The sequence below is a fragment of the Bubalus kerabau genome, chromosome 2 (genome assembly GCF_029407905.1).
Source record: "Bubalus kerabau isolate K-KA32 ecotype Philippines breed swamp buffalo chromosome 2, PCC_UOA_SB_1v2, whole genome shotgun sequence".
NCBI classification, from domain to species: domain Eukaryota; kingdom Metazoa; phylum Chordata; class Mammalia; order Artiodactyla; family Bovidae; genus Bubalus; species Bubalus kerabau.
Genome location: NC_073625.1, coordinates 43856715 through 43883311, shown reverse-complemented (window position 1 = coordinate 43883311; position 26597 = coordinate 43856715). Strand labels below are relative to the sequence as shown.

Here is a 26597-nt window from a genome sequence, read left to right as displayed (position 1 = left end):
GAGTTTCAGCTTCAGCATCAGTCCTTCCAATGAACACCCAGGACTGATGTCCTTTAGGATGGACTGGTTGGATCTCCTTGCAGTCCAAGAGACTCTCAAGAGTCTTCTCCAACACCACAGTTCAAAAGCATCAATTCTTAGGCACTCAGCTTTCTTTATAGTCCAACTCTCACATCCATATATGACCACTGGAAAAATCATAGCCTTGACTAGACGGACCTTTGTTGGCAAAGTAATGTCTCTGCTTTTGAATATGCTATCTAGGTTGGTCATCACTTTCCTTCCAAGAAGTAAGTGTCTTTTAATTTCATGGCTGCAGTCACCATCTGCAATGTTAGATTCCCCCAAATTCCCAGATATTCTGACTCCAGACTTGAGACAGTGTCTGGAACTCTGAATCTGACCCTCTATAGTTTGGGGGGAGGATCCAGAGCGAGGGGTCTGTGGGCTCATAGACACATCTGTGTGTACTTTGACGCATCCGCCCTTTAAACATGTCACTTTGTTCCTCAAGTGTCCCTCAGGGTTGATTTTTGCCTCCATCTCATGAAGGAGCAGCCCCTTCTGTGAGGAAAGTCACGCTGACGCAGCCAGGGGCGGCTCCTGCCACCAGGTGGCGCCGCGGTTCCTGGGATGAGCCTCCCACTGCGCAGCTCGGGGCGCGGAAGAGCAACCTTGCTGTGCTTTTTACGCTCTACTTCCCGTTTACTGGCAAAACCAACTTTCCAAACTGTGTGTCAGCTGGACAGAAGTGCCAAGTTTCGTCCTGGTCTCCAGCAGGCACCTTAGGGCCAGAAGCTTGTGCTTGCGTGCCCTCGGGTCGTGGGAACAAACCCCAGAGTGATGTCACTACTTCAAGCGCAGGCCTCTCAGATCTGAGGGAGTGGGGGCTGCTCCTGAAATGACCTTGGTGATTCACTCCCTGCGCTTCTAGCCTTGGAGGCTTTGAATGGCTTCAGAACAAAACAGATCTATACTTCCACCTTCCAAGGGCTTTTAAAAAAAACTTCGGAATAATGATTTTAGATAAGTGTTGCTAATACCATTCTTTGGGGGAAGACTGGAAAGTTTTTTTTTTTTCTGAACTTAATATGTACACGAAGTATACATTAACCCCGTGTAGCTCCATGCTGGGCATGCAGAACACACACAGTTTATTCTTGTTGTATGAGTGAATGAAATGGTTATTAATACCATGATTTTGCTGTGTTGCTCGAGTTGTGGTTTATAATTTGTTGTTTTTAAAAAACAACAGAATTGTGGTGATGGGTAAGTATGTTTTATGCCCATCATGGTAGATCGTTAACATAATAAATGGAGAAACTTTATCAGTAAGCCTCAACAGAAGTTAAATCTGTTTGCTGTGTTTTCCGAGGCAGTTTTTAACCATTGTGTTTTAAACTCCCAACAGGTCGTAAGAAGGTACATTCTGGGCTCGATCGTTGAGAGCGAGAAAAACTATGTGGATGCTCTTAAGAGGATATTGGAGGTACCCAAATATCACGCTGTTTTGTCTTTTATGAATTATAAAATACTCAAATTTGCCAAGTTCTTAAAAGACTCTGAGAGTTGTGTCTATGCATTGACATCAAGAGTCATGCGGTTTATTTGGACCCATGTGTAATTATAAGGGCGAGTGTCTCTGTGTTCCTTGTTGAACCTGAGAAAAGCCTGGGCCGTGCTTGTTGGTCTCTGCCTCAGCAATATGAGAAGCCGCTGTGGGAGATGGAGCCCAAGGTGCTGAGCGAGAGGAAGCTGAGGACCGTCTTCTTCCGGGTCAAGGAGGTGCTGCAGTGCCACTCCCTGCTCCAGATCGCGCTGGCTGGCCGAGTGGCTGAGTGGGACTCAGTGGAGATGATCGGAGACGTCTTCGTGGCCTCGGTAACGGGGCTGGTGCACGCAGAGGGTCTGCAGGGCTCCCTTGGGCTCCAGGGCCCCCTCCCTTCTTCCTCGGATGCCTCAGGGTGGGTCTCCTGTTGGTTCAAGCCCGGCTGACCCTGGACGGACACTGTGGACCTCCCGTTGAAGCCGGTTTGCGGTCAGGAGGCTCTGTGCACCTACCTGTGTGCACCTGGGGAAGGATGTGGAGACATCCAGAGGCTCAGGTGCCCCGATCCATCTCAGACCACACAGTGGCATCTCCATGGGACGGTCAGGTCAGGAACCCAGGACATCCACACACTGAGGCGCCTGACCTTCTGTCCACAGAGTGCCGGTCAGCAGCAGTTTAAAGAAGGATGTCTGTACTTGTTGTCATCTTTATATGACTGTAGTCAGGAACTTTCTTAACTGACAGCCAAACTGCCACAGCTTTGAGCTAGGAAGCACTGACGTGCCCTGGGGTCAGCAGAGTAAGAACCACAGGCTCCTGACAAGTCTGCTTAAAGAAAAAAAAAAAATCACACTTAGTCATAATGAAGTTAAGAGCACAGTGACGGAGAGGTTGTTGTTAGTGCAGGTTTTGATCCTTCATCCTAAGCTTGGCAAGGAAGCAGTGAACCCTCCATTGTTTTCATGTCTCGATTTTCTCTTGTATTACAGTTTTCTAAATCCATGGTGCTGGATGCTTATAGTGAATATGTGAATAATTTCAGCACAGCTGTGGCAATCCTTAAGAAAACGTGTGCTACAAAACCTGCTTTCCTTGAATTTTTAAAGGTAAACACTTGAAAATTTTTTTGTGTTTTTTAACATCCTTTTGACCACCTGATGCAAAGAGCTGACTCACTGGAAAAGACCCTGATGCTGGGAAAGATTGAGGGCAGGAGGAGAAGGGGATGACAGAGGATGAAATGGTTGGATGGCATCACCAACTCGATGGACATGGGTTTGGGTGGACTCCGGGAGTTGGTGATGGACAGGGAGGCCTGGTGTGCTGCGATTCATGGGGTCCCAAAAAGTCGGAAACCACTGAGTGACTGGACTGAACTGAACTGATAACAGGTTCGATGCCTAGTACTTTGTAGTGAAATTTTACCAAATTTCCCTTCTAAACGTATAATGTTATCTATTGTAATGATTTTAGCACCAGTGGGACCCTCGGTATTGGATCAATACCAGAAATAAAGATGAATTTTTAGTGGTAAAGTAGCTTCTTGAAAACCACCTTTGTTTGGACATCCTTAGAAGGATGTAGCCAGATGGGTCTAGGCAGAGAGTGGAGACCAGACCCCAGACCCAGGGGCCGGCTGCCTGCTGCTGGTGACCTCAGGGTCAGGCTCTGGGATCTGGTCGGAGGGCTCCTTGGTCTCCAGGGCAGGCAGGGAGCAGACCCTCTGAGGATGGGCCCCACAGTGCTGGAGGGGCTCCGGGGTCTGCCCCTTCTCTGACCCCGGGGTGCACCCCACCCTGCTGGGAGTGGCTGCGGGAAGCCGTGGAGGTCCCTGGTGGGCACTGCGGGTGGTGTGTTCTCCTCCCTGGGGCTGCATCCCGCGGGCGCGTGGGCAGGTGGGCGGCATGGTCTGAGCCGGGGTGACGGGCCTTGTCCCCGCAGCAGTGTCAGGAGTCTAGCCCTGACCGCGTCACACTGCACAGCCTGATGACGAAGCCCATCCAGAGGTTCCCGCAGTTCATCCTGCTGCTCCAGGTGAGGCTCCGGCTGCCCCTCCGGGTCCTCATGTGCATGGCAGGCTCCCAGCCCTGGTCCATCCTCCCGGCTGGCTTATGTCAGGGCGGGCCTGGGGCGGGGCGGTGGGACAGGGTGGTGGGACAGGGTAGGGAGGGCAGTCTGCAAGGTCGCCAAGGTGACAGCGCCCGGCTCGTAGATGGCCCTCTCCAAACCTGACTCGGAGTCTGGAGCTGGGCACCTAGGTGCAGGAGGTGACACACTGTGCCCCCACAGGGCCCTCCCTGTGCCCCCAGGCGGACGGCACTCAAAGCGCAGCACTGGGAAACACGCCTGGGAAGGAGGCCCCGAGCGTCTGCAGGCCCCTTTGCCACACTCTCGCTGAGACCTGCAGCCTGACCGTTACCAGGGCAGAGGTTTCTGAGGTCCTGGCGAGCCGGCCATGGGGTCCTTCCCTGGAAACGCGATCTTGTTTCCCTTCCCACCCCCGATTAACGAGTCAATTTTGTGTTTGCAAAAGGAGCTTCGAATGTTCAGCCAAAGCATGATTCACTGAGTTGGTTGTCCTTTCCCAGGGCTTATTTTATTCCCCAGAAGCAGCAGTGCCAGAACCCTCCTCCCCCCAGCCCATGCTGGAGGCGCGCGATGAGGGGGCGGGTGTGCCTGGTGACCATCTGCCCCCCACCCGGCCTCACGTGTCAGCTTCCCCCTGCCTTGTGTCTCCTGAAGGACATGCTGAAGAACACACCCCGGGGACACCCCGACCGGCTGCCCCTCCAGATGGCGCTGACGGAGCTCGAGACGCTAGCGGAGAAGCTGAACGAGAGGAAGAGAGACGCGGACCAGCGCTGTGAAATCAAACAGATAGCAAAAGCCATCAACGAGCGGTACCTGAACAAGGTGGACGCCTTTCCTCTCTGTAGGCTGTTTGTGCTTCTGCTAATGAGCTGTGGCTCTCTGAGCCACTTATTATTAATCCCCCGGGACCTTGGTGGCGAGTCTCTCTGGGCCCAGAGCTGCTGACCAAGGTCCAAGGAGAGCCTCTGGGTCACAGACCCTGGAAAGTGCACACAAAGCCCATGTGGTCTGAGCACTTTTCCTGGAAAGCGGCTCCTAGGCTGACCAGGTCCTCAGGTGGACCCAGGGCCCAGGGAGGGTTAAGAGTCACTCTTCTAGCTGAATTTTACTTTCAAAATGCAGCGTTCCCTCTTAGTCCTGCTTGAAGCATGGACGTTCACAGACGCATAGGCAGTCACACATGGTCTTACCTGTCCCATCCATGCGGGACCAAGCTACATATGTCATGAAGAAGGGACGCAGTACAGCTTCGTGTTTACAAGGTTGTGTTCCTGCCACGATAATCCGGTTTCATGTAGGCTGTGCCATTTTTATTTGAAGCTCTTGTTCACAGGAAGCAGTTACTGGATATGAGCCGTGCTGAAGAATTATGTATAATAGTCTCTGTTGCTAAAAGTCACCTTTGTTTCTGTCAGCAGGGGTCCTTTCCTACCGGATACTGACACCTAATAATTTAACTGAAAGCACTTTATGGCCATACATTTTAAGCTCAGGTTTTCTCTGAGTCTCCAAAGGGTTTGTATAGGAATTTTTATAAGCAGAAAGTAGCGTTCACAGATGTTCTCAGCAGGGTTCGTGTTGTTTAAAGTCCTGCTTCCCCATGGTACCCGAATGTGTGGGAACCCAGGGCAGCCGGCGTGCTCTGAGGGCGGTGTCACTGATGGATGGGTCAGTGACATGCAGCTTCGTCCCCGTGAGGTCGGCTAGCTGGGGTGGGTGTCTGGCCCAGGGATTCCTGGTTTCCTGCTAGGCTAAAGCGCTAAAATAAGTCTGCCTCTGGCATGAGTTAAGTCATTTTACCAGTGAGTATTAAGCACCTTTCCTTTGGAAACCATGAGTGTCTTATTTGGCTCAGACAAGTAAAACATGGCCAACCATGAGCAGTCAGGATGTTACATCACTACGATATCCTTCGGGAGAAGTAAAAGCAGAGAATAAAGACTCCCACAGACTTTCCAGGTCAAGACGGTGTCCTGAGTAAAGGAAAGGTGGGGGTGACCATCCCTGAAGACTGGAGTGTGTATTCTGAGGAGTCATTGGAAGAGAAGGGTTGCAGTGAATGACACGAGAAAATAAGTGAGCCTTCTGTGGCTGAGTCAGCATATCTTAGCTGGAGAAACTGTGCTCGAGGAAGGAAGTTAGATTCCTGCCACTGTTTAGATTCATTTTAAAAAATTGTAAGACTTCTCTGGTGGTCCAGTGGTTGAGATTCTGCCTTCTAATGTGGGTGGAGTGGGTTCAATCCCTGGTCAGGGAGAGAAGATCCCACATGCCGCAGGGTGCAGCCAAACATTAAATAAATCAGTTAAAAAGAATAGCATGGTTTTAAGGGAAAAGAAAAATGTTTTTTAAAAGAGCCACTTTCTGAGCTCTGTGCTATACATGCACAAAGTGTGGTTGGAAACACAGGGTTTCTCTGTAAAGAGAAGAGGATCTGTAAAACTTGGACACTATCTGTTCGTGTCTCTCATGAGGCTTCTTTCTCATCTTTTTTCTTTTCCTTGATGGACTGTGAATACCTAGCTTCTAAGCAGCGGCAGTCGCTACCTCATCCGCTCTGACGACGTGATAGAGACCGTCTACAACGACCGGGGGGAGATCATGAAAACCAAGGAGCGCCGGCTCTTCATGCTGAACGACGTGCTCATGTGCGCCACGGTCAGCACCCGGTGAGTGGGCGGCCGGGGTCAGCCCGCGAGCTCTGTGGGCACGGGTGGAGCGGGCAGCGTGTCCCCTTCCCACAGACACTGTGTACAGAGCTCACCTGGTGAGCATGTCGGGGGGGTCTCCATGGCGTCTCCCGGGAAGAGAAGCCTGGAGACATGTCCCCGTGGTTTTTGCTGAAAACAGGGCTCCCACTTCTCGTAGCGCCTCCCATGACGGCGGCGCGGTGACGTCGGGCCAGAGGTACCTACTAAAGTGGAGCGTCCCGCTTGGGCAGGCGGAGGTGGTCGAGTACGGTGGCGGCGAGGGTGCGGCAGAGGGTGGCCGCTGTCCCACGGGCCCCGCGCCTGAGAGCCTGCTGGCGGCCAGCACCAAGTCCCGTGAGTGATGCTTCCGGGGCTGAGGCGGGAGGTGTGGGTGGCGTGGTCCTTACAGGGGACGTGGGGGGAGCGTGGACACATGCCAGCCGGCGGCTCATCTCTGAGCGGTCCCCTTTCGGGGTTGGGAGTGGGGGCCTGTCCTTGGGATGTCATCAGTCTTTCTGATCCCCATCCTGAACTGTGCCCCCCCCCACCAGAAGCCAGGATGGGGCCCTGCTCTCTGCAGAGGGCATGTCGTGTGGCTGCAGAGAGAGTCCCAGCGGGCGTGGGCTGGGCTGTGGGCTCAGCTCTCTGCCCTGTGTCTTTCCGTCTCCATGGGGGTCATGCCTGCCTGTGCCCCTCACAGAGGGCTCGGGGAAGGGCCCGGCGCTGGGCGGTGCTCAGCAGTCCTGCACACGGTGACTGTTAGGAAATGGTCTACGGACCTAGAACTTGAACTTGGTGTCATAGTGGTGGTCATTACTTTCATCTTCTGCTTTTTTTTTTTTCAGTCTAAGTTAAAACCCGGCTAAATTGTACTCACTGGTCTCAGCCCCTGAATTGTGGAGTACTTAAAGTACAGTGAAGGGGGACTTCCCATCAATTGTTTTGAAAAGTGTAGCTTTTCCGAGTGAGCACGCATGTTCATTTGGGTCTAGGGGAACAGGAAACAGTGCCTGCTGGGCCCCCGCTGATGTGGGGTCTGCTCACTGCTTGCTCTTCTTCTTCCCCTGATGCTAACAGTCACGCGTCTGGTCACCTCCTTGAGGAGCGAGCTCCGTGAGCATGTGCTCCTAGACTCCTGAATTGCTGATGAAAACTCATGCTGTTGTTTAAACAGTGTGCGTACCATCTCAAGTAATAGCCAGAATACCAGACTTTATCACAGGTTTTCCTAAGGAGGGACCAGCTGAGGAGTAGGGGGGAGCGAGGGAGAAATAGTCTCCAAATTGACTCGATTACTAACATTTTCACTTAATAAAGAGCAACATGAAAATGTGAAAGTTCTTAAAAATTTAGTTAAATGACTTGGAAGGATAGCAGATCCTATTACGTCTTGTTTTTGTGAACAAAAATAATGTTTCTGTGCCTATTACCATGGAAGCAAGCCCAAGATGTGTTTGTGATCACGATCACCTCATTGTGTTAGATCTCCAGGGATGCCTTCGATCCATGAAATAGATGGTGTTTTCCTGGGAACACTGCGTTCTCTTGTTCATCTTCTAATTTATGGTTCACATTGAGCCAGCTTAGAATAGGAGTCAAGTCAGCAGGTTAAAAAGCAAAACGCAGGATGACTTGATTTTTAAAGTATTACAAGAAAAAACCCAGGCTAGGTTCACTGCTGCACTTGAGCCCTCGATGATACCAGGAACTTCCCACCTGCCCCAGCAAATCAGGCACGCAGTTCTCACTGTCCATCAGGAGACGGTGCGTCACTTTGCAGACAACACCTTTGCTTTCATTCTGAATTTAGGGTTGTCCAGCTGCTCAGCTCTGACCTTACAACGGCAGTACTGCCAAGTCTTTAATAGGACCGAGACCACTGAGTGGCCCCCAGATAGACCCCGGGACAGAGAAGTTGCCATGGAGATGGGCCCCTAGATCCATCCCCATCCAATGGGCCTCTTCCTCTTACGGTTTCAATTACACACATGGTTGGACGCTGGAGAACAAAGCCTAAGGTCGGAAAAGGAAAACACCTTTTCGTTGCTGATAAGGTAGTAAAATACCTCCTCTTGGAACAGAGGCAAGCAGGGTGACCCTAAATGCTGATGCTGAGAGAATGCCGGCCTCTCGGGGAGAAAGGTTAACCCGCATGTCCTCAGCGGGCCTGTGTGACGCGTGGGTAGTGACGGCGGGCCTCTGACTGCAGGAGAAAGGTTAACCCGCGTGTCTTCAGTGGGCTTGTGTGACGTGTGGGTGGTGGTGGTGAGCCCCTGACTGCAGGAGAAAGGTTAACCCGCGTGTCCTCAGCGGGTCCGAGTCACACGTGGGTGGTGGTGGCGGGCCTCTGCAGGAGAAAGGTTAACCCGCGTTTCCCCAGTGGGCCCGTCATGCACGGGTGGTGACAGCGAGCCTCTGACAGCAGGAGAAAGGTTAGCCCGCGTGTCCTCAGCAGGCCTGTGTCACACGCGGGTGGTCACGGCAGGCTTCTGTCTGCGGTTTCCGGGTGGGGAGACTCCAGGTGAGGGGGCAGGCATGGTCTCGACCCAGGTGTCCCAGGGATGGGAGACAGAGCCGCCACCCGTTTAATAGTCTCGGTTCTGTGTTAGATATGCTACTTTTTTAAGCATTTATTAATTTTTAAGATTATGGTACTCTCACACAGCACAGTTCACCCATTTTAAGTGCACAGTGAACAGACGGTGGGGGGTCAGGGTGTGCCGGGTGCCGAGCCTGGAGTGGGGGTCCACGTTGACTTGGGGTCCTCTGCACACAGATGCGGTCAGCACTGTGGGACCGGATATTCACCTGGGATTAGTGTGGGAACCTCTGTGGTTTCCCCAACTGTGGAGTGGGTCTAATTTTTAGCTCTGAGCTGTGAAAGGTGAGTGGGGGAGTAAATGGTCTTTAGAAGGCCTTCTCGGTTAGAACTAAAGTCTGCTGATTCTGTAAGCGTGGGCAGACGGAACTCAAGTCAGGGCCCTCCGGGCCTTTTCCCAGCTCCGGGACAGAGCGTGATGCTGTCCGGCGCTTACAGAGACCCTGAAAATGGTCCAGGTGTTTGTCCCACGGCAGCAGTGATGAGGGATTTGTCCGGGTGAACCTGGAGAGAGGGCGGGTCCTGTGGGGCGGACAGTGAGCTGCCCTGTGGATGGGGTCCGCCCCTTGACCCCAGCGCCAGGCTGAGTGCTGGGGTCCCTCCGGCGGGTCTGGGCAGCTGGGAGCCTCCCGTCCGTGAGCCGGTCGCTGGCCGGCCTGCCTTGGTCGTGCCGGAGTTTTCACAGAACAGCTGCAGCGCCCTCACTGATGTCTCTCCTGATGCTCCCGCGCTTCTCATCCCAAGTTATTTTGAGAAGCTGAGTTAGAAACCCTGCTCCCCGATGTTCACGTGACTGTTGTGCTGTTTGAATGACTCTTTTCTGAAGTTCAGTGCTGCAGGCTGGGCTGCTGTCGAGCGGTGGGGACAGCGTAGGCCTCCCTGCCTGGCAACCACAGCTGTGGGAGGAGGGCCCTGCAGAGCCGGGATGGAAGGCGCCTCCGCCCCGCGCCCTGCCTGTCCTCGGGGGGTGCCACGTGAGGCCTCAAGCTTTCCGCTAGGTGTGGAGCCTTGCAAGCCAGAAGCTCTCGGTTAGTTTAAGCTCAGGAACTTATTTTGCAAAATTCTGTGCCCACCACGTCTTAGTTTTACTCTGCTTCATGCTCTCACAGGAGGCGGGTTTATAAGGAAATACATTTCCCTTATGACAAAAATAAGGTGACATTGGATTTTTCATTTAGGATTCTCGTAACCTCAGTTCAGTTTCCACAAGTGGCCCCTAGACCACCCTCAGTTTGCAAGAAATTGTGCCAGGTGGGCACCGTGGCAGGTGTTGAGGGGCTGGTCCACAACATGGGCGCTTGGGGGGCCTTTGGGGCAGGGGGTGAGCTGTCAAACCCTCAGAGACGTGTACACAAGATGGGGAAGGAGTTGCCACCCAGCCGCTGGCCCGTCCTGAGGACAGGTTCCTGAAACCTTTCAGCAGGCGGGAGCAGTTGTGCAAATTCTGATGCATGTCATTTTGGGAAAATCACTCCCATTGATTTCTACGTAGTTACTTAATGCTCACGATTGGCAGTGAAAACCAGAGGCACGGCTGGGCCTCTGTCCCAAGGGGAGATGTGCTCAGGCTCGGGTGCGACCGTGGCTCTGGGCAGAGGGGCTCTGCGGGGCACCGGCAGCCACGTGCGGTGCCCCCCTGTCCAGGAGCGGGCACAGACCATGGAGACCTGCGGTGGATTGGGGTGATGTGCACGTCAGGAGCCGGGGGCGCCCCCACCATCCCTGCTGGCGTCTGTCTGCGACCTCCTTGTTGCCCGGTTCCCCCCGCCTGGAGAGCCCTGGAGGCCCCTGGCACCCGGTGTGTGCTGGGAGCCTGGGGTGACACAGGACCCTCGGGCACAGAGCTGCCGTCGGCCATGTCTGCTGGGCCCCGGCCCACGCTCCTGGGGGTTTCTGGGCACAGTCGCTGCGTCCTTGGCCACACGGACTCCGCTTGGCTTTCCAACCCTGAGATTTCAAGCCTGTTGCAGTTTCCATGGAGACAGGCTTGGTGAGAAGCTGTCGGTTTCCCAGGAGCCCTGAGGTCTGGGTGGGGCCACGCTGGTCAGTGTTGCTGCATCCACGTGATTCCCTGCTTTGTGAGGATGCTTCTGTGGTTCTGACCCGTCACCATCCAGCACCAGGTGCAGGGAACTTGGTGCTGTTAGAGCTTTTCTGGAAAGTCTCAGATTACTTCCAAATGAAAGGTCAGAAACAGAAAGCATCTCCTTACATAGAAACATTCACCTTTAAAAAGTTCTGGGTGAGCTTGACTCTGTTCTCGAGTCTCCTTCCTCGGAGCCCTGGCGGGAACATGCTGAGATTTGTACACTTTAATTTTTTAGTATCACTTGGCTGTGCCCAGTCTTAGCTGCCGCACTTGGGATCTTCCGTGGCAGCCTGTGGGGTCTAGTTCCCTGACCAGGGGTGGGACCAGGGCCCCCTGCCTTCAGAGCCGCTGGAGCACCAGGGCAGTCCTCAGCGTGCGCCTTTTGTCGCCTATGTTGCAGACCGAGTCTACGTGGGGCCGGGGCAGCTGTATCAAGACCTGCAAAACTTGCTGCACGACCTCAGCGTCATTGGTCACATCACTCAGCTGGTTGGAAACCTCAAAGGAAACTATCAGGTGACAGCCGAACCTTGGGTTCAAATTCTGTTTTAGTCTCTAAACCATCGTCAGCATGGCTCCCACTGCCCAGAAGGGAGGACTGGAGTTACTCCAAGCCTTGATCTGACTGTCAGTGTCTCCCGTTTCCGAGGAGCTGAAGCCCTCCGGTGTAACCATCTTCGCCTTGAGGCTGACTCGAGCCTCAGTTGTCTTAGAAACGTCCTGGCACCGTGTGACCTTCCTCCCAAAGGAACCTTTTTCCTGACATGAGAAGTGTCACTGGTCTCCCTGGGTCTTTCATGTCCTGGCATCGCTTTTTTCCTCTACCTCGGTTTGGTGCTGTCTCACTAACGCCTTGGTGCACTTGCGCGTCTCCTCCTAGAACCTGAACCCGTTGGTGGCCCAGGACTGGATGTCCGGCTTACAGAGGCTGATTCTGAAGAAGGAGGAAGAGATCCGTGCGGCCGATTGCTGTCGGGTGCAGTTGCAGCTCCCGGGGAAGCAGGACAAGTTAGTGGGCCTCAGCGGGTGGCCTGCGAGCTTGGGCCTCTGTCCCAACCTGCTCGTCTTCGCGGTTCGGGGACCGTATCCTACAGGCAGGCCCCGGGACTGGATTTCACGCATTGGAGCCTGCTTGCAGAGTGAACGACCTTCCCTTCTCCCTGCAGGTCCGGCCGGCCGACTTTCTTCACCGCCGTGTTCAACACCTTCACTCCCGCCATCAAGGAGTCCTGGATCAACAGCCTGCAGATGGCCAAGCTCGCCCTGGGTAAGACGGCTTGAGGTCAGCTGATGAAACGAGGGGTGGCATGCGTTCCTCTCTTATGATGGGTGCACGCCCGGGAGGGTAAGCCCGCGGCTGGGAAGGAAGCTTGAGAAGGGGTTCGTCCGGTCACCCGCAAGAATGTCCTCACCTCTGTCCGTTCTCCCCGGCGGCTGCAGAGGAGGAGAACCACCTGGGCTGGTTTTGCGTAGAGGACGACGGAAACCAGATCAGGAAGGAGAGACACCCGCTCCTCCTGGGACACATGCCCGTGACAGTGGCCAAGCAGCAGGAGTTCAAGGTGGGGCCTGGGCAGCCTTGGGTGTGGCCTCTGGTCTGGCGTGTGTAGAGATCCTGCAGGATTGGGGTGCTTCAGGCCAGAGCCTGCTCGTCTCGGCCGCTGCCCCGCCCTCCTCCCAGGCCCCTCGCATGGCAGCTGGGCTCCCATGTGGGTCATAGTTGGGGCCCTCTGCCGGCCTGGGGTGTGGGGCCCACTCTTTACTGAAGCAAACCCATCTCCAGGCGGCCTTGTACTGGGTGCCTGTGCTGTGCAGTCAGGCACTATGACCCCCAGTGACTGCTGTGACCTCTGAGACACGTGGATGTATCTTTCTTTAAGAGACGTGTTACTATTTCCCATGTGGTCTCTGGCCGACACTCAGACCTGGAGCTCCCTCGGTTTGCGGGGACTCCTGCAGTGGCAGAGCCCGCTCCCTACGAGGCACGGGCCTGTCGATGTGGCCTCCCCCGTGGGGATGCAGCTCCCGGGCACGCTGAGGTGTTTGCTTCTAAAAACGAAATCTCTACAACTCGTACATCCATCTTTTCCTCTCTTAGTCTTTGTCATTTCCGTGGCTTATGTCAGACACTGTTATCTGTTAAAAGACTTGCCTTCCAGCCTCCTCTGTGTCCCATTTTAAATTTGAGTCTTTGATTGTATTCCCCTTTAGATTGAATGTGCTGTTTACAATCCTGAGCCGTACCTGAATAACGAGAATCAGTCAGACTCGTTTTCCGTGGCTCATGGTTTCCTGTGGGTAAGACGCCTTTGTTTGTTTTTAATTCAGGTTTGTGAAGAATCCATGTCCACAATTAATGAGATGAAAAGCAGGGCCGTCCCATAGATTGCTGTTACTGGTCAGTGCGCAATAAACATGGAAGTCCCAGATGGGAAAAGGACAATCCTAGAGTGAAATGTTTCTCTTTTTTCTTTTTCCAATAAAACTTCTCCAGGTTAATTTCAGTCCAAAGACAACTAACTTAAATAATAGAAGTATTTAAATGTTTTTTTTTTTTTCTTTCAACTGGGGCAGTTCTCACCCCTTTTTTCCTCTTTTTATATCTTTGTTTTCTTAGGTAAGGCCTGGTTTAAGATTGATTCTAGTCTGTATTTCCAGACTTTGAATTACATATCGATGGGCCTCTACTGTGGTGCTAGGTGTTCAGGTTTTAAAGGATGTAAATGTGACTTTCACAAGAGCAAAACTTCTCTCATTGCTTAAGTAAAGGAAAAGGTTAACTAATTGAATACAGAGGGTAGCAGAGGGAGCATACGTGGAAGGTCATTCAACACTGTTGGGAGCTGGTTCCCACTCCAGAGCTGGGTCTCGCAGTGGCCTTGCGGGGGTCCACTGTGCAGGCACTGTGGGAGCCCCCCCCCGCTCACTTCTCCCCCCGACCCCCAGATTGGGAGCTGTACCAGTCAGATGGGCCAGATCGCCATCGTCTCCTTCCACAACTCCAGCCCCAAGGTCATCGAGTGCTTCAACGTGGAGTCCCGCGTGCTGTGCATGGTGTACGTGCCCGCCGAGGACAGGCCCCGCGAGCCCGAGGGCGGGGGCCGGGTGCTGGGCGTGCCCACCGTCTGCCTGGGGACGGAGGAGGGCAGGTGAGCACCTCCCCCGGCCCTGGGCCTTGCCACTGCCCTTCCCTGGCGGCTCTGCTGTGGTCTGTGCAGTGAGGGTAGAGCAGGCTGGGACTTGGACTCTGAAGGAGCCCGTGAGTGGGACGTTCCCGGGGAATCCCAGGGGGCGGCAGCACCTGACAGGGAGAGTTCTAGTTCCTGCTGCCCTTTGCCGCAGACGTTCATGCTTCTAAGGGCACATCACTCTTAGACTTCAGGATGAAACAGTTGTGCTCTGTGTTAACCTCACACTGAGCATCGTTCAGAGTTTAAAGGGAAGTTGCGTTGACTTTCCTAGTGTGAAGTCCCTAGATCTGTAGGAAGAACTAGGCTTAAAAAAGAACCCAGAACTTGTCTTTTAAAAGAGAAGAGAGAGATCAGAGGGTCAGCAGCCTTTTCACTGCAACCAGGTATTTGCAGAAGGAGCGGGAGGTGGGGAAGGGCGGGCTGGGGTGGACAGGGTTCTCCTGCTCGGTGGTCGCGCCCTTCCATGTGAGCAAGCGCCCACCGGGTGATGCATCTCTCAGCATCTCCATCTACAAGAGCAGCCAAGGCTGCAAGAAGGTGCGGCTGCAGCACTTCTTCACCCCGGAGAAGTCCACGGTCATGAGCCTGGCCTGCACAGCCCAGAGCCTGTACGCCGGCCTGGTCAATGGCGCCGTGGCCGTCTACGCCCGAGCGGATGGTGAGTGTCCTGGGCGCGCCTGCGCAGAGGTGTCACTGCTGCATCTGGGGTGGGGGTGGTTCACTCCGGGCCAAACGGCAGTCCCGTTAGTACCTGCCACCCCGCATCCCGAGGCTCCCGTGACTCAGTCGGTCCTGAGGGAGGACGTAGACAGAAGCCGGCCGCCCAGCACAGCGCCAGCTGTTGGGTTAGGGTCAGGGTTAGGCCGCCCGGCGCAGCGCCAGCTGTTGCACACACTTCACTGCGTCCCAGAGCAGAAGCCCGCGGCCCCGGGTAGGGGAGGGTTAAGGCCCGCGCTGAACTCCTGCAGAGGATGAGCGGTGCAGCAGGATCCGGGGCCCCTCAGTGAGGTTTCACTCTGCAGAGGACCCATTGTTTCGCTCTTGCTTGGTGTGATTTCGTGTTTAAATACACATGTATTTAGAATCACATGAGTGTTTATCATGGGATTCTCTCTGCTTTTCTTCTCTGCAACCTTTGTTCAGCATTACTCAAGTTGTTTTTTCTGCTGCTCCAGTCGAGTTTAAATTTCATGGGAACTATCGACTATTTGAAAGTTTGAAATGACTATGATATATCTGGTCTCCAACTTGATTTGGGGTGTCTGTGTCCATTTCTTCCAGTGTTACGAATTTATTAAGGCTTTATTTTTGTTTATTGGGTGAACTTAAATCTACCCCCCTCCCTCCGCCCCCGCAAAGTTTACTGAGATATGACTGACATATAACAGTGTGTAAGTTTTAGGTACTGGAGAAGGCAATGGCACCCCACTCCAGTACTCATGCCTGGAAAATCCCATGGATGGAGGAGCCTGGTAGGCTGCAGTCCATGGGGTCGCTGAGAGTCAGACATGACTGAGCGACTTCACTTTCACTTTTCACTTTCATGCATTGGAGAAGGAAATGGCACCCCACTCCAGTGTTCTTGCCTGGAGAATCCCAAGGATGGGGGAGCCTGGTGGGCTGCCGTCCATGGGGTCACACAGAGTCGGACACGACTGAAGTGACTTAGCAGCAGCAACAGCAAGTTTGAGGTACACCGTGTCTTGACTTGATACACGTACATGTTACAAAGTGGTCACCACCACCTGCTATCTCCCACCCCCATCACATCACATGCTAGCCATTGCTCTTTTTGTTCTGAGAACATTTAAGGTCCTTTCTCTTAACAAGTTTCAAGTATGTTGTTAACTGTAGACGTAATGCTGCACATTGGGTCCTCAGAACCTTTCGTCTTACAACTGCAGTCTGTGCCCTTTGGCCATCATCGCCCTGTCTCTGCCACCCCCTGCCCCTGGCAGCCCCTCTTCTTCTCTGTTTCTGAGTTTGGCTTTTTTAGATTCCACATATAAGTGAGACCATAACAGTGTTTCCTTTTCTCTGACTCATTTCACTTAGCATTGAGTCCTGCTGGTCCAAATGGCACGACTTGATTCTTTCTTATGGCTGAGTAATATTCCATTGTGTGTATACGTATCACGTTTTCTGTATCAGTTCATCTATCAGCTGCTTAGGCTGCTTCTGTGTCTTGGCTGTTGTAAATAATGCTGCAGTGAACATTGAAGGGTGTGTATCATTTCAAAGTAATGTTTCTGTTCTGTGTGGATTGATATGTGCCCAGCAGTGGCATTGCTGGAGCATATGGTAGTTCTTTTCAGCTTTCTGAGGAACCTCCATACTGTTCTCCAAGGTGGCTGCACCAGCTTACATTCCCAGCAGCAGTGCACAAGGCTTGTCTTTTCTCTGCATCCTCACCAGTACTTGTTATTTCTTGTCTTTTTGGTGATGGCCATTCTGACAGGTGTGAGGTGGTATCTCACTGCGGGTTTGGCTTATATTTCCCTGATGATGAGTGATGCTGAGCATCTTTTTATGTACCTGTTGGCCATCTGTGTGTCGTCTTTGAATAAATGTCAGTTTGAGAAACTGAATTTGAATGAAATTGAAAGAAATATTTTCTTTCAAGATGGATCCTGGAATTCCGAGCCTCAAACGGTGATTAAGTTAGGTGTCCTCCCAGTTCGAAGTCTGCTCCTGATGGAAGACACGCTGTGGGCGGCATCTGGAGGTCAAGTTTTCATCATCAGTGTGGAGACTCTTGCCGTGGAGGTACGTTGTTTTAAGTGGCGACGCCGTGTGGGAAAGATACCGTGCACCAGTGCACTGACTTCCCAGGCATGGCTGAGGCGCCCCTCGCCTGTAGAAAGCTCAGGCAGCGTCTTGCCTGCGGCCACTGCGCTAAAGGGAGAGCCCTCCTAGTTTGGCGTGGGAAGAGGGATTAACTTGAGGATCCCACAGCCCTTTTCCAGCCACACCCAGGGGATAATTATGCATTGCGTACCCGCTGATTAGTATTAATGTTACTTTAAAAAATGTGCTCGGTAGGAGCATAGTGGGAAGTCTTCAGGGACATATGGAAGCTTAGTGTTTGATTGAAGAGGTGTTTCGCGTCAGTGCGATAAACGGATTTATTCGGTAGAGATGACAGCTGTTGGAGAAATCAGAGCTTGGTCTCAGACCCCGAGTCTTTACCCTGAAGGCATGTGGACGGAGGGACGTGAGAGCCCAAACAAAGCCACAGACACGAGGTGCCCACAGTGGGGTGTGCTGGCCATTGGACCACAAGCCGCTCCTCCGTGTTTCTGAGGTGACCTCCCCGGGGCCCGCAGGACAGAGCCTCCTCAGGTGACAAAGGGTCAGCGCTCAGCAGGAGAGGAGACGGGGCTGATGGCAAGAGCGGAGGCAGGAGAGAAACCTGGCTTTGTCCGGTATTTCCTGTTTGTTCTTTATTTGGCTGTGCCGCACGGCTTGCAGGATTGTGGTTCCTCCACCAGGGATTGAACCCAGGGTCCTGGCAGTGAAGGCACTGAGTCCGACCATTGAACCTCCAGGGAGTCCCTGCTCAGTGTTTGTGTAGTAACTTGTTTCTGCTTCTATGCATCTGCTCCTTCTCGCTTCACGTACCTCAGGGTAGTAAGACACCCTCAGTGGGGCGTGAAGAAGTCACTGACCACAGCGCCTGCACAGGAGACTCATCAGCGTGGAAACCACTTGCTGGAACCACGTTTCTCTGCCGTGCCCCGCAGCAGCATCCCCTTATCAGTCAGCTAGTGAGAGTCAGAGTTCACATCCCAGCTCAGCCCCACACTGCACGGTGGTCGTATTTCGATTTCTTTTCACACAGAAGGAATAATAATATAACAGCCCTTCATTAGAAGAGGGCCCCACCTCCAGGGTCTGTGCCTGCTGCCTGAGGCACAGCTGCCGGGACACCAGACTAGCAGGCACGGTAAATGCGATGCGCTTGTCTCATTCCGAAACCATCCCCTCCACCCGCGGAAAAAATTGTCTCCGTGAAATCGCTCCTGGTGCCAACATGCTGGGCACCGCTGCTTTAGGACACTTCTCCAAAACCAGTGCGGTAATTTTGTCGTACGTTCATACCAAAAGCCGGAAAGATGGTTTCTGTAGCCACCACCAGGGCAATTCCAGGCTAACATAACAGTACGACCTTATAATCCTCAGAATATATTCCATTCAAAAATTCCGAAGAGTGCATGCTGTAAATCTCGGATACTCAGAAATAGTATGTTTGGATTTAAGTAAGAGCCTCCTTTCTGTGCATTTTTAGTACCAAAATGAGTAGATGTATTTATATAGAGAGAAGCTGTTATGAAAAGATGTAATTTGTCCCGTGGTTCCGTCGTGCAGGGAGACCACAGTGGGCTGCTGGTGTAGCCCTAGAGACCTGAATCACGGTGGTCTGCACCCTCTTTGGTGGGGGGTGAGGGTGTAGGGTAAATGTGGGCAGCTGCTGCTGGGAGAGTTCCCGGAGGTGACGTGGGCAGTCACGGCGTGCGCTGTGACGGTCATGAGGCTGCACTCTTTCTGGATTGGGTCAATCAGGAGGTGAGACACGATGTACATTCGGAAGGAAAGGGTGTCTGAGGTTCAGCGGCATACCAGTGTGCTTGCAGTGACCTTTGCTCGGCGGTGGTTGGCCCAGTTCCAGGTGGTGGCAGGTCTGCAGGGCCAGCTCCGTATCATGGTGCTGCCATGGGTGGGCCGTGTGCCCAGTGCTGTGGGAATAGAATTCCCTGCCTGCCCGCCATTGCGTCAGGGAGAGCAGACGGGGAACCATGAATGCTCAGTGTATAAAATGGAGCTGCATTGCATGGATTTGGGGGTCAGGCTTCTTCCTCCTTCCCAGCTACGAGAGCCTCCTTTCTGGGACTCATTTCATGCCTTTTAGGAAAACGTCGAGCTTTGGGAACACAGTCGCAGCTCGGAAGGTAGCCTGACGTTTGGGAGCACACGGAATGTTCCGGGCTCTGCAGGTGCTAACCACGCAGCTTTGTGTCTGGGAGCCACGGTTTAATTTCAGTCTGTTTTCTTACTGGAGCTGTTTCCATTAAGGCCTGTTCTTCCTTACTCTTGATTTTCTGCAATGTGCGGTACTACTGACTGCAGACAGACAGAAGGAAAGAAGGACAAAAAGCTTTCCTTCTACCCCCACCCCTGATGCTGAAGGGGAAAATGGGAAGAATGAAACGGAAAAGTTACTAAGGTAGCAGAGTGTTTCCTGAGTTGATGCGTCTCTTCTGAGTTAATTCCTGTCACTCTGTAGAAAGACGGAACGCAGGGCACAGTGGGGACAGCGCTGAGTCCACGGGTGGGCCGGTTCTGAGACACCCACTGAGGGTTGGGACCCTGCCCCTTCAGAGGCCTTTGGTGTCTGGAGCCTCATGATATCATGGTAGAAGGGGACACAGGTGCCTTGTTGCCCAAACTTCCCGTTTTCAAACGGAAGACCAGGCTTCTGAGACAGCGGGAGGCAAGCCGAGCGTCCTGAGATGAGCTCTTACTCGCACTGTCCGTCACGCAGGGAGCCGTGTCCTGCGCTCACCGCATGCAGGTGCCGTGTAGAGCGCCGGCACACGGGGAGAACTCAGGGGCGGGTCACGGTGCCCAGGGTGGGTGAGGGCGATGCTGGCCGCCGGCCCTGGGGGGCATGTCCGGGTGAGGACAGCTGTGGGTCTGCCAGGCCCCACGTCCTGCCTCTTAAGATGCCAGCTGTCAGGCATTGCACCAGGCAGGGGCCCTCTGAGTGGGGACCTGACCCCCAAAGCGGCCCTGTCTGGAGGAGGGGGCGGGCTTCCCCAGAAGGAAGGACGCACAGCGTCCCAGGGTAGGGCTGATAGGGACGTGAGCAGGCGGTTCTGGGCCTTTCGGCCCAGAAACAGGCTGAGTGTGGGCATGGGGGTGTGAGGGGCACAGGCTGGGCTGGGGCTCAGAGGCCTCGCCTGGGTTCGGGGGCTGTCAGCCTCTGGCCCGTCAAGGGCTTGGGGGCACGGCCTGCCTGGACAGGGCTGGCAAGGCGGAGGCTGCGGCCACGAGGCGGTGCACTGGGCTCTGTTTCTGGAACCAGCTGCCACGTGAGCCTGAGCCCCATGCTGTGCTCCGGAGGCGGTGGGCGGGCAGGGATTTAAACACCGACCAGATGTGAGGAAATCTGTCTTCTTGGAGGATTTTCTGAGAGGCGTTGAGGGGAGGGGGGCGAGGTTGGCCGCGGAAGACGCACTGAGAACATTACCGCAGAGCTCCGTGGGAAAGTTCCCGTGCCTGCGGGTGGTGGGCAGTGGGGTGGGGACTGAGGCCCTTCTGGAGGGAACGAGGCGGCGGTGGGCACGGGGCCCAGTGTGGGGGGCACCAGGACCGGCCTGTGAGTTCCTCCTGGGAGACATGTGACCGGAGGACCCGCAGGACGGTGGTCCTGGAGAAGCAGCGGGCCTTCCCCAGGCTGGGCGGGGGCGGGACCGGCCGCCTCCCCAGACTGCAGCCTCCAGGCTCTCTGCAGAGGCCTCAGCGCTGACGGCGAGACAGTCGGCCGCCAGAGGGCTGCAGGCATGGTGCTCCGTCAAGCTCTGGGAGCATGGGGATGGCCCTGTGGCGCCCTGTTCCTCTCTGGGGGGCCGCCTGGCCCTGCCTCCCAGGGTGGCCCCGCTGTCCTGAGCTCTCCCTCAGTGGTGACCGGACACGGGAGGTCAGTGTCTGCACGCGGTCCGCAGGCCGGCCGCCCAGTCTCTCGGCGGTGCGCGGGGTGTGGGGTGACACCAGGCGCCCACTTCCTGCAGCCCCGTCTGGGCAGTGGGCTTCCCGAGGGGTCTGCGTCGGTTCTCAGAAGACGAGGACCAAGATCGTCCACCGGGAGGCCCGTCAGGAGAGAACCGCTGTGTCTGTCACATGACGACGCGGGTGGGGCAGCCCAGCCCCTCCACAGGCTGCCAACAGAGTGCAAAGCCGACCCTCGGGAGGCAGGACACACTGACAGACCAGTCATGGACCCGCCAAGGATGTACATTAAACGGCTCAACAGTCAGAGCAGGAATAAATTCACAAGTGGACCGAGGCTCTGCATGGACCATTCCGCAGGGAAGATACCCAGTAAGCCCACGCAGTCAGGGAAGGGCACACCACATCGTTAGTCTTCAAGGAAACGCAGACTGAAGCGCCTGTAAGACACCGTGTCACCCCCACGGAGACAGCAGTGACAGCAGAGGAGCGCTGACGCGTGCCGCAGACGGCGTGGGGGCGCCGAGGCCCGAGTGCTGCTGGAGCGCAGGCTGTCCTTCCCCAGAACGCGGACCGTGGGGTTCCGCGTGCGCTCGGGAGGGCCTCTCCCTGAGGACTCGGGACGCTTTCCTGACTGAGACGCTGGCCCAGCCCGCTGGCACGTTTAAATTGCACTTGCGATTATCTGGAGACTCTGTGGGAGGCGCACATGCGTGTTGGGGGGGCCTGCCTTCCGAGGGAACGTGCGGCTGCGGCTCGTGGTGGCAGCAGAACTGCGTGCTCCAGCCACTGAGCGCCGCGGCTCCAGAATCTCGGTGCTGCCGGAGTTCTGGCTTCGGGATGACCCCTGGCCATTCCTCCCCAGGCTCTGCAGCCCCTGTGCAGGGGCCTCAGAAACCCCCCAAGGCGCTCGGGGCCACCTTCACTTAAGACGGGGTGTGATGCCTAGGGACTGGAATCCCCACCCTACTAAAAGCACACTCGCAGGTCCAGCTCGGGTGTGCCCGGCGGTGTGGGTGTGGCAGGAAGGTTTGCCAGCAGACCCTTCCCGTGTGCATGCGAGGACGGTGCGCGGCCTGCGTCGCGGGTGGTGAACGCTCCTGCTCTCAGCGCTTGAGGAGCAGCCCCAGGACGGGTGAACCCGCTGTCTACCCTTAGGGGGTCTTCAGTGACCTCTTTCCAGGGCAGGGAGTGGGGCAGGATTGTGATCCACTCTGGGCTAAGAGGGCTTCTGTGGGCATGCTGTTCCTTTGCCCAGAGTCTCCGGGCTTCACCCCGCCTGCCCCCCAGTCCTTGGCACTGACCGCAGCTGCCCAGGCAGCACCAGCTGTCCACTGTGGGCACAGGGTGCAGGGGTCCTCCTGGGGTTCTCCCAGAGCAGGGCAGTCAGGGTGGAGGTGGGGACACGCTCAGCTCAGAGGCTCGGGGGGACCCGGTCAGACAGAGCAGCAGCAGGTGGCCATGCAGGGACCGGAGTGGGGGACGTGGAGGGGCGCTGAGAGCGGGCAAGCATCCTGCTGCCTCCAGGGTCTCCCCATGGGCAGTGCGGCCCCTCGCTCCCTTCAGGTTGGGGCTGATGGGTCCACACGCGTCTAGGGCCTGCTGCTCAGCACCCCTGGGTCTGGGGTGACAGTGCCCTCACGGCAGGTGGTTGACGGGAGGTGAGGTCTGGGGCGCCGGCTGGACACCGCACACAGATGGGGGGATGACAGGCCACCTGAGACTCAGTGCGCAGCGCCCGATGCCACACCATGTCCGTTCCCTTGTCTCTGCAGGGCCAGCTGGAGGCCCACCAGGAGGAGGGCATGGTGGTCTCGCACATGGCCATCGCTGGCGTGGGCATCTGGGTCGCTTTCACCTCGGGGTCCACGCTCCGCCTGTTCCACACGGAGACCCTCAAGCACCTGCAGGACGTCAACATCGCCACCCCCGTCCACCACATGCTGCCAGGTGGGGCCTCCCCAGGGCTGGGGCGCCACCCCCGTCCACCACATGCTACCAAGGTGGGGCCTCCCCACGGCTGGGTCGCCACCCCCGTCCACCACATGCTGCCAGGTGGGGCCTCCCCATGGCTGGGGCGCGGGGCCCAGCGGGGTGCCCTCCTCAGAGCCAGAGCCGAGGGTCACGGACTGTTCCTTGTGGTCAGCAGGCCCCGGGGTCGAGGGTGGGCAGGACCTGAAGTGGAGCAGTGGAGGATGGGGGAGACCGGCTGGAGGGTGTGGGGGCCCTGGGGAGTCACAGGGTGGCCCCACTGGGCTCCACCAGCCCCAGGAAGGGAGGTGCTCCCACAGCGGGACTCAGAGCAGCCAGCATGCAGAGCAGGGGGGTGTGGGCCGCGTGTGGCGCGCATGCGTGCGTGTGTATGTAGGCATGTGGCTATTATGTATACACGTGTGCTTGTCATGTATCAGCACGTGGCCCATGTGTATGAGTGTGTACATGCATGTAGCTAGTGTGTACGTGCATTGCCTGGCACGTGTGCATGCCTCAGTGGGCCTTCTGGAGGCACGCTCACACCTCAGGTGCGTCCTGTCCTTCCCCACATTGGCCGCCTCTCCTGGCTGCTGGCAGAGCCTGCAGGCCGCCCTGCATGGTGTGAACGGATCTGTGTAGCCCCCCAGGCGCCCCAGCTCCCAGTGCCCGTGGGTCAGAGCCCAGGAGGCCTGTGGTCCGTGTGCGCTGGGCTGCGGGCGGGCCCCATCTCCCTCTCTCCCCATGCCCGCCCCTGGCTAATGCCCTGTGTCTCACCCACCAGCGTGGCTCCTGCTATCAGGCTCAGGACCCACATGGCCTTGCCCACTGTCACGGGCCCGTGCCTGCCCCCCTGCCCGCTCCGCCCCGCGTGCTCCAGGCCTGGGTCCTTTCCTCCTGAGCTGCGGCCCGTCAAGGCGGAGTCTCTGGCTGGCATGGGCTCCGTGTCAGTGTGTCGTGTGAGACATCCTCAGAAGCTCGGCCATACCCGGGGGTTTGTGCTCTGTCTGCATCTTGTATTTTACTTCTGGATCTGGAGCCACCAGGTGTGGCGGGCCGTGAGGAAGGTGGAAGTTAGAGCAGAACTCGGGTACACTGGCATGAGGCCGCAGCCTCACCGACAGCGTTGCCAGGATGTTCAGACAGCTCTCTGCTGCGGGTCTGGTTCTCGGTGTACCGGTGATCTGGGAGCAGGGAACCCCTCTCGCGTCTCTTCGTGAATCGTCTTACCCTCGGGCCAGTGGTGCACAGTGAGTGCTTCGTGCTGTTCTGCCTGACACTCAGGCCTTCGGTGCGTGCATCTCTGCACCACGGGTCTGTGGCATCGCAGCCGCTGGGCTCCCGTCACCCTGGACACGTGTGTGTGGGCCTCATTCTGCAGCTGTGTTCCTGAGGCCACTGAGTGGGCTTTGCTTTTTATGCAGAAACGGCAGAAACACGTAACCTGTCCCTTTGTGCTCTCTCTCTCAGAATGTGCGATCCCAGTAGGTTCTAGAAATGAAGACTTTCCAGGCAAGGAGGAATAAGAGTTGGAAAAAAATATATACTGTAACTCATGCCTGTTTTTGTCACAGTGTTGATGGCCTGTTTAGTTTACGGGGGCTTGGCCGGCGCTCCTGTGGGCCGGGTCTGCGTGATGAGCCGCCTCTTTCCGTCCTCTCTGGAGCTCACTCTGAGCTCCGTTAGTGCCACACGTTTGCCATAAACCGTGTCGGATTCAGCAGACAGTGGGTGGTGGTGCCTTGGGTCAGCGCACACGTTTGCAAGGGCAGCCGATCAGCCTTCCCAGCTCCCCTCTAGGGGTGGGGGGTTCTGGCCAAGGTTTCAGAGGGTGGCGTGTCCTCTGGGTCACGAGGGACACCAGGATGCAGCTGTTTCCTGCTGTGTCCAGGGCGGCAGGGCGGGTGGAGCGTGCTGAGTGCGCATCAGATCGGCCTTCGCAGGGCCCGAGCAGCGAATGCAGTGCCTTCCAGGGGTAACGCCACCAAATGAAACAGCCACGTTTTCTATCTAATCAAAAAGTCACTGTAGCTTTTCTAAGTCCCATCAATCACATCAGAAGGGAATTCAGCAACTTAAACCAGAAACCAGACTCGAGAGTGACTGTTTATGAGCCAGGGAGCAGACTGAGGTGCAGGCAGACATGCAGGTCCTAGTCATTGCCAGAGCCCCGGCTGCCCCCACAGGCACACGTTCAGGATCCTGGGAACTTTGTACACTAGCTTTTTAAAAACCACATGCCTGTGTTTAGAAGTAAAACCAACGCTTTGGCTTCCGTAGCTGCTCTTTTAGTTTGGTGGTAGTTGTTGCTGCAAAAGTAATCATAAAGGGACTTCTGTAGACATGCTGACCTGCCTTTGGCTTTTGCGTTTAGACCATTTTCACACTGTTTATCTAAGGGGAACTTCAGGTCAAATGCAGAAAAGCTGGAAATGACTCGTTTCTGGGGAACAGAAGGGTCCAGCTGTTCTTAAGTGTCCTCCTGGCTTCCCGGGAGCAGCCTGGACGGCTGGTCTCATGCTCGAGGGCAGTGCTGAAGGGAGCCGCTGGATGGTGCCTGACTGAGCTCCTGCTGGAGGCGCTGCTGCTGGGGGCAGGGTCGCAGAGGGGTGGCCGTGAGCGCAGAGTCAGCCCTCCCTGGGATTCCAGAGTCTTGTCTCAGTGTTTCCCAGAGCTGCCCAGACCTCAGGCATCTCCTGCCCACAGACCTCTGTGCAGCGTTCAGTTGTGTCTCTTCTGAGAGGCTTGGCGTGGGCTGCCCTGGGAGCCTCACCCACAGTGGGGTCTCTTCTGTGCAGGTGGGCCCTGGCTCATGGTAGCCACTGTCTGACGTGTGTGTGTGTGTGTGTGTGTGTGTGTGTGTGTGCATGTGTGGCTCTGCCTGGAAGTAGATGGTATTCCTGCACGGCTCTCGGGGATGCGCTCGGCTCTGGAAGCGCCGGCCCAGTGGTGCCTAGAGTATCATGCCTGGATTGTCTCTTGGCCTCAGCTGTGTGGTCCTGAGCGCAGCCGGGACGCACCCACCCCTCAGAGTCTTCCTCATCTGGCTGCAGCATCGCAGTGTGAGCTTAGGGCTCGGGCAACACCCGCCTTCCTGGGAGATGCGGCTTGGGGAGCGCTCGGGGTGGGGTCTGCAGTGTTTCTGGGCAGTTCCCGGGACCGCTGCCCTGGAGCTTGGGCTGCGGGCAGAAGCTGTCTTGTCCCTCTGTCCAGGGCACCAGCGGCTGTCTGTGACCAGCCTGCTCGTCTGCCACGGTCTGCTGATGGTGGGCACCAGCCTGGGTGTCGTGGTGGCCCTGCCCGTCCCGCGTCTGCAGGGAATCCCCAAGGTGACCGGTGAGTGCACGCCGTGCATCTGCGCCTCTGGGGCCTCTTCCTGTCCTGGACGCTCACTGAGCCCACGGGTCTGTGTCCAGCTGTGTCTTCACTTAGTATGAATTATCTTGGTGGCTTCTCGCTCTCCTTTCCTCCCACCCTTCTTTCCTTCATTTCGTCCTGTAAAGACTGTTTATCAACTTGAATCATCAGGTCATGCTTTTATTTTCCTGTTTCTGTCATCAGTGGTCCAGGTAGACCCTCCTCCTGAAAACATGTTTTCATGTTACCTTTTTCTCCATCTGTTAGTCTCTGCCTTGCTATACGCCTTTACTCAGTGAAGACGGATGCTGGTATGCTCTGCAGCAGA

At 55.7% G+C, this 26597-nt stretch overlaps 1 protein-coding gene across 6 annotated transcripts in view; it reads left to right on the top strand.

Annotated features, from left to right (window-relative positions):
- The window catches only part of ARHGEF10 (Rho guanine nucleotide exchange factor 10), a 62079-nt gene that overhangs the window by 32030 nt on the left and 3452 nt on the right, over positions 1 to 26597 (top strand). For 2 of the 6 annotated variants that reach the window (XM_055567583.1, XM_055567580.1), the window contains 17 exons: positions 1412 to 1489; positions 1702 to 1881; positions 2542 to 2658; positions 3494 to 3586; positions 4295 to 4465; positions 6167 to 6312; positions 6512 to 6687; positions 11422 to 11537; positions 11902 to 12029; positions 12188 to 12288; positions 12462 to 12583; positions 13233 to 13319; positions 13968 to 14170; positions 14713 to 14870; positions 16836 to 16978; positions 22717 to 22891; positions 26126 to 26248. In XM_055567583.1, coding sequence (XP_055423558.1) covers positions 1412 to 1489; positions 1702 to 1881; positions 2542 to 2658; positions 3494 to 3586; positions 4295 to 4465; positions 6167 to 6312; positions 6512 to 6687; positions 11422 to 11537; positions 11902 to 12029; positions 12188 to 12288; positions 12462 to 12583; positions 13233 to 13319; positions 13968 to 14170; positions 14713 to 14870; positions 16836 to 16978; positions 22717 to 22891; positions 26126 to 26248 — 2317 coding nt within the window. Of the gene's footprint in view, positions 1 to 1411; positions 1490 to 1701; positions 1882 to 2541; positions 2659 to 3493; positions 3587 to 4294; positions 4466 to 6166; positions 6313 to 6493; positions 6688 to 11421; positions 11538 to 11901; positions 12030 to 12187; positions 12289 to 12461; positions 12584 to 13232; positions 13320 to 13967; positions 14171 to 14712; positions 14871 to 16835; positions 16979 to 22716; positions 22892 to 26125; positions 26249 to 26597 lie in introns of all 6 variants that reach the window. The other 4 variants (XM_055567582.1, XM_055567577.1, XM_055567581.1 and 1 more) reach the window with 3 other exon arrangements.